Genomic DNA, 5,121 nt, shown 5'->3' with positions numbered 1-5,121 from the left:
GCTCCCTCACTACCGCCTTATATTTTACATTTGTGCCCGTCCTCCACCCTCAGGGAAATGAAGCCAAAATTTAGACAAATACATCTACGTCGTCGAGAGAGTATTTAATTACATCACACCAGAAGACACCACCGTATCGCACCAAGTGGACAGTTATTACTGTAACCGGAATTTAATAAAATAAAATACCCCTTTTCTCTGCCAGAATTATCCGTCTATGTTTGGCACGCGTATTCTTTACGACAGCCCTATAGTCACTTTCCGGCAGTCGCATTTAGACACGAGAGGAGGTAAACATGAGAGGTCAGTGACAGTTAGTTAATGTGACAGACAGTTAATAACTGACAACACAAAGGGGGCATATGAAGTTATGACAGTAGATTTGAACAGGGACGTCATCGGTACATAAACATGGTGAGTGTCCGTACCTCCGAACATGAACGAGTGCAAAAAGAAGGATGTCAAGTTGTGATTGTTTAGCAAGTGTTAGCTTCAAGTGTAATATCCAACCGTACCTCTTTACGGTCAAACATTATGATTGATGTTGCTATCAATACGGTGCAGACAGAAACGATTGTCAGTTTATCGTTGTGGCGATGATGTTTTACATTGACTGCCAACGAATTGTAAAGTTAACAACATGCTAATGTTGGCTAATCAATTGTGCAGTAAGTTGATGACTTCTTATGAAAGTTGTTTCATAAGAAGTCAACCATTGCATGAGGAGGACTGACTGACAGCCAGTCACTATGGTGTGTGTTTTAATAAACTGACCTCTGTCATCCACACACAGGCCAGTACTGCGATTGCTGCGGGACTGGCGCTGGCAGCAGTAGGATTTGCAGGTAAATGGGGGAATTGATTGATTGATTGAAATATGTATAACAGTTTGCAGAATTACAGACACAGTACATTTCAAGCACAAACTCAATACAAATACTGTTAACTGTGAGTGGACGACCCAATTAAGCATTACACTTGTTTACAAGAGGGTCCACCATGTTCAATTCATCAAAGAAGAGGGTAGATCATTTAAAGCAGTGGTTTTCAAGTGGTCTGGGTGGGGACTGGGGACTACCAGTGGTCTTTGAGGGGGTTCAGGTGGTCCACAGCTAAATGATGAGAGAGTTGGTAACCATGAAATGGTGATGGTCCCATCTAGATCTTCAACTTTTGAGAGCGTAAAATGTAAGCTGTAAAATTCTAAGCTCTTAAGAGTTAAATTATTATTAAACAGCTGCATTACTTAATTTACAACTTGATGTCTACACAATAGAATGTAGAAGAATTGAACATTAATTTTGATGTATGAATGTTTTGTGTCTTGAGAGGCTGAATCTCATCAAATGGTGGTCCATGGCTGAAAAAAATAATGGACCTTGATATGAAAAAAGGTTGAAAACCACTGATTTAAAGCTACAATTTGTAACGTTCATGTCCTGTTGCCTGAGAAATATTGCACTTCTTCAGACAGTACTATAATAACCAGTACGTGACTAAGTGTGTCCAACATATGGAATAGAATACTGTATATCCCAATGGATCTTGTTTGTATATTTCTTTGTTCCAAAGAGCACCAGACATGAACCTTTTATTTTGTCCGTATTTACTACTGTGAGAAGGCATTAATTAAGGTGTTTTTACCCTCCTTTGTATTTCTGTTGTCTTCCAGGCCGCTATGCAATGAAGGGTATGAAACACATGGAGCCACAGATGAAACAAGCCATGCAGAACTTTCCCAAGACGGTACGGATGGAGTTGCACGCGCACAAAATAATAATCACAAGTTTGTTTTTATCATGGAAATGGTCTGACCCTGATTGGCTGCACAGTGCACACGCATCACAAACATTTCCGCCTATAACGACATGCCCAAAATGGGGACGCAAAGTTGGCAGTGTTGTTTTTGGCAGCATTTTTTTATTTTAGTTTTAGTCATAGTCTTTTGAATAGTTTTCCTTTAGTTTTAGTCACCAGGAATGTCTTAGTGTTAGTCTAGTTTTAGTCGACTAAATATCAAGATTTTAGTCTTAGTTTTAGTTTTAGTCACCATAGCTTAGTTTTAATTTAGTTTTCCTCAGTGAAAAAAGGTAGTCGAAATTGTTTCGTCTTAGTTTTAGTCGACGAAAACAACACTGGTTAACGGCAGCTTCGACATGCCGATAATATCGCATGATCTCTGTAAAAGTTGCCTACTGATTTCAACAACCATGACCAAGTAGTATTTTATATTAATATTATAAGTGTGAAGAATACAGGGCACAGTTTGACCGTTGGTTGTTGCTCCTTGCTACAGGCGTTTGGAGCAGGATATTATAAAGGTGGATTTGAACCCAAGATGTCCAAGAGAGAAGCTGCACTGGTTTTAGGTGTCAGGTGTGTATCCGAAGCTTACCCGTTTACAACTCACTGCTAGATAAGCAGTATAATATGTTCCATTTCACATAGTTTTTAGACTACTATCTGTAGAACATGGTTAGAGTTGATCTACTCAACAATATTATATCGATATCTGGATCGACTCTTTGGGCAGGACAAGAGATGCATTCTTAACCCATTTTGGACTGATGGCGATTAAAAAAAGGCTTCTAAATCCTAATACCGTAGTTTTCTGAAAAACCCATGTTTCTACTGTATGTCAGTTGTGCTCAACCTTTTTCATGTCAAGGACCCCCAGAAATATCTCTATTGCCACGGACCCCCCCCATCTCAAAATATGTAGTTCCAGGGACCCCCCAGAAGGGGTCTGAAATATATATTCAAAGATTTTCACCACATTTTCCCGACTTTAAAAAAATAGCAGACCTACAAGCTCGTAGCGCGCCACTTGGTGGCCCGCTATGAGCTTGTAGATCGGGTATTTTTCAATAGCTAAAGTATAACATAACGCTTAAACACCAAAATGGGTTAAATATGTTTTTCTCACTCAAACACAACATTGCTCTTTGACATTTTAGTTATTGCGTCACAAGTTAGAGTTCTACTCAAAGACTATGCTGCATGTTATCCATTCCATCTTTCCTTGCACACTTCACTAGTCTCAGCGTACCATTAAAATTAATATTTTATACACCATGATTATAATATTTACTTTATTTTCCTTCTGTCCTCCAGTCCCACAGCCAACAAGAATAAAATAAGAGATGCCCACAGAAAACTGATGATCCTAAACCACCCTGATAGAGGTAAACACAACCCTATTCAGGAAAATACTATTCTGAAACCATAACATTATGTGGCAGGTAACGAATACGACCTATAGTTCAAAGTAAAAAGAAATGAAATGAACCACCCTACAACCATACTGTATATGATCAGCTCTTCTTATATCTCACTAGAGGACCTGTCAGTCAGAATATGAACCCATTTTGACCTGAGATCAGATTAAAAAAATGTCTGTTTGAAAATGACAGGTTTCTGAAAAAGCTATGTTTCTATGTCAGTCGTTCTTCGATTTTTCAAAAATAGCAGACCTACAAGCTCGTAGCGTGGCACTCTGTGCCGCGCTATGAGCTTGTAGATCTGCTATTTTTCAATAGCTAAAGCATAACATAATGCCAACACCAAAAGGGGTTAAATGGGTCTCTGTGACATTGATGCAGAAATATGTTGACTTAAATAGGCACATTCTGAAACACATGGCGTAGATACCTCAAATGCGGAGCTACGGCACAGTGTGTAAGACATGGAAAGTAGAGTTCAAATATACATACCCCTTCAGTCAGTCTTTATTCAGGCTGGCAGCATGGAATACAGTTTGTCAGTTGCCACGGTGCGTTGAGTGCCCAGTAGGGAATGGTTCAATCAGGCTGATCATCAATTTAGAGTGAGCATTATTTATGAAATTAAAGGTGTGTGTGTGTGTGTGTGTGTGACTGTCCGTGTGTCTGTCCCAGGTGGATCTCCTTACCTAGCAGCGAAGATAAATGAAGCTAAGGATTTTATGGATGTCCAGAATAAGACCTAGAAGACATTATTCTGTCATACTGTTGTTGATATTGATGTTATTCTGCTGATTCTTTCATTGTGCCCAAATAAATTATCTATTGATTTCTCACACTGGCTGTGTTCATTTAATGTACTGTATATCATTATGATTATCCTACAGATTTTCCCATTGATCCAAACAGTTAACAATAACAGTATGGGTTTTGATCTGTGCTAAATCCAAACAATACTATTAATGCCAGCTGTTTTTTGCAAATGCAATGTATGCATACATACAACACATAATAAAATCAGACCCATCTGAACTGAGTGGTGCTACTGTACTCATGCTGTAGTACTATACTGTATAAGCCTTCCTCCCTGGCCTGTGTGTGTTAGGCTGTGCAACAGTGACACTTGGTGGTCAACAAACGCTATTTCCGTACTCTGACGGATGGACAGACACAGCCAGGGACACATTGCTGTCTATCTCCTTGCCACTCACCCTACACACTTTCACTTGGTTTGAGCATAGATATATAAATAATAGAGATGGCACTGGATGGGAGGGGAATCCTGGTGCCGTCTCCATTATCTATAGTCAAACCGAGTGGAAGTGTGTAGGGCGAGTGGCAAGGAGCTGGTTTCAAAAAGGGCCTAGGAGTGGCTAGCACCACTCAAATCATTTTAGTCATGCAAATACCACCACCTCTGTGAAAGTATGCAGAGATTCTCAAACCATGGGTCGATACCACAAGAAGGTGACGTGTGAGAGGTCACCAAGACAATTCCCCGATAAAGAAGTTCATAATGTCGGGGCACAGAGAGCACAGAGCTGAAGAGAAGATGCCTGGGGAGACGGTACAGCTTAAAGCAGTCGTTAAAAAAAGAAGAAAAGTGGTTCCCACCGTCAAGGTTCTGCCTGCGGTGGTTGAGTGAGTCATCACAGAAATGGGTTAAACGGATTACACAGGAGATTTGGCACGTGAACCCAGGAGGCATCGTCTCAATTTATAACAAATCTTCTGCATCTGTTGCTCCTTTGATTCTGAAGTCTGACTGTGTGAACTACTGGTTGTTCTTATGAGTGAAGTGCTTATTTTTATACAGCAGTACAGTTTCATAGTTGCACTGTATCATACCTACGGCAGATATATTGTTTTCATTCAAAGATATCAAGGCACAGACAAAGGG

At 40.0% G+C, this 5,121-nt stretch overlaps 1 protein-coding gene across 1 annotated transcript; it reads left to right on the top strand.

Annotated features, from left to right (window-relative positions):
• The first annotated feature begins 279 nt into the window (after window positions 1–279).
• dnajc19 (DnaJ (Hsp40) homolog, subfamily C, member 19) lies at window positions 280–4,057 on the top strand. The gene is made up of 6 exons (XM_080770986.1): window positions 280–414; window positions 794–845; window positions 1,673–1,746; window positions 2,297–2,376; window positions 3,115–3,185; window positions 3,897–4,057. Exons 1-6 carry the CDS (start codon window positions 412–414, stop codon window positions 3,965–3,967), a joined length of 351 nt encoding a protein of 116 aa, XP_080627112.1. The 5' UTR covers window positions 280–411; the 3' UTR covers window positions 3,968–4,057.
• Window positions 4,058–5,121: the final 1,064 nt, after the last annotated feature.

The sequence above is a fragment of the Protomyctophum bolini genome (genome assembly GCF_963924005.1).
Source record: "Protomyctophum bolini genome assembly, chromosome: 8".
NCBI classification, from domain to species: Eukaryota; Metazoa; Chordata; class Actinopteri; order Myctophiformes; family Myctophidae; genus Protomyctophum; species Protomyctophum bolini.
The sequence above is the reverse complement of the archived record's forward strand: the minus strand, read 5'-3'. Positions and strand labels throughout refer to the sequence as shown.

What these genes read in the sequence shown, in the direction of transcription:
- dnajc19 (XM_080770986.1), top strand. An exon ending in GGCAGCAGTAGGATTTGCAG is followed by an intron (nt 846 to 1,672) that starts GTAAATGGGGGA and finishes GTTGTCTTCCAG; the next exon opens with GCCGCTATGCAATGAAGGGT. An exon ending in CCTAAACCACCCTGATAGAG is followed by an intron (nt 3,186 to 3,896) that starts GTAAACACAACC and finishes TGTCTGTCCCAG; the next exon opens with GTGGATCTCCTTACCTAGCA.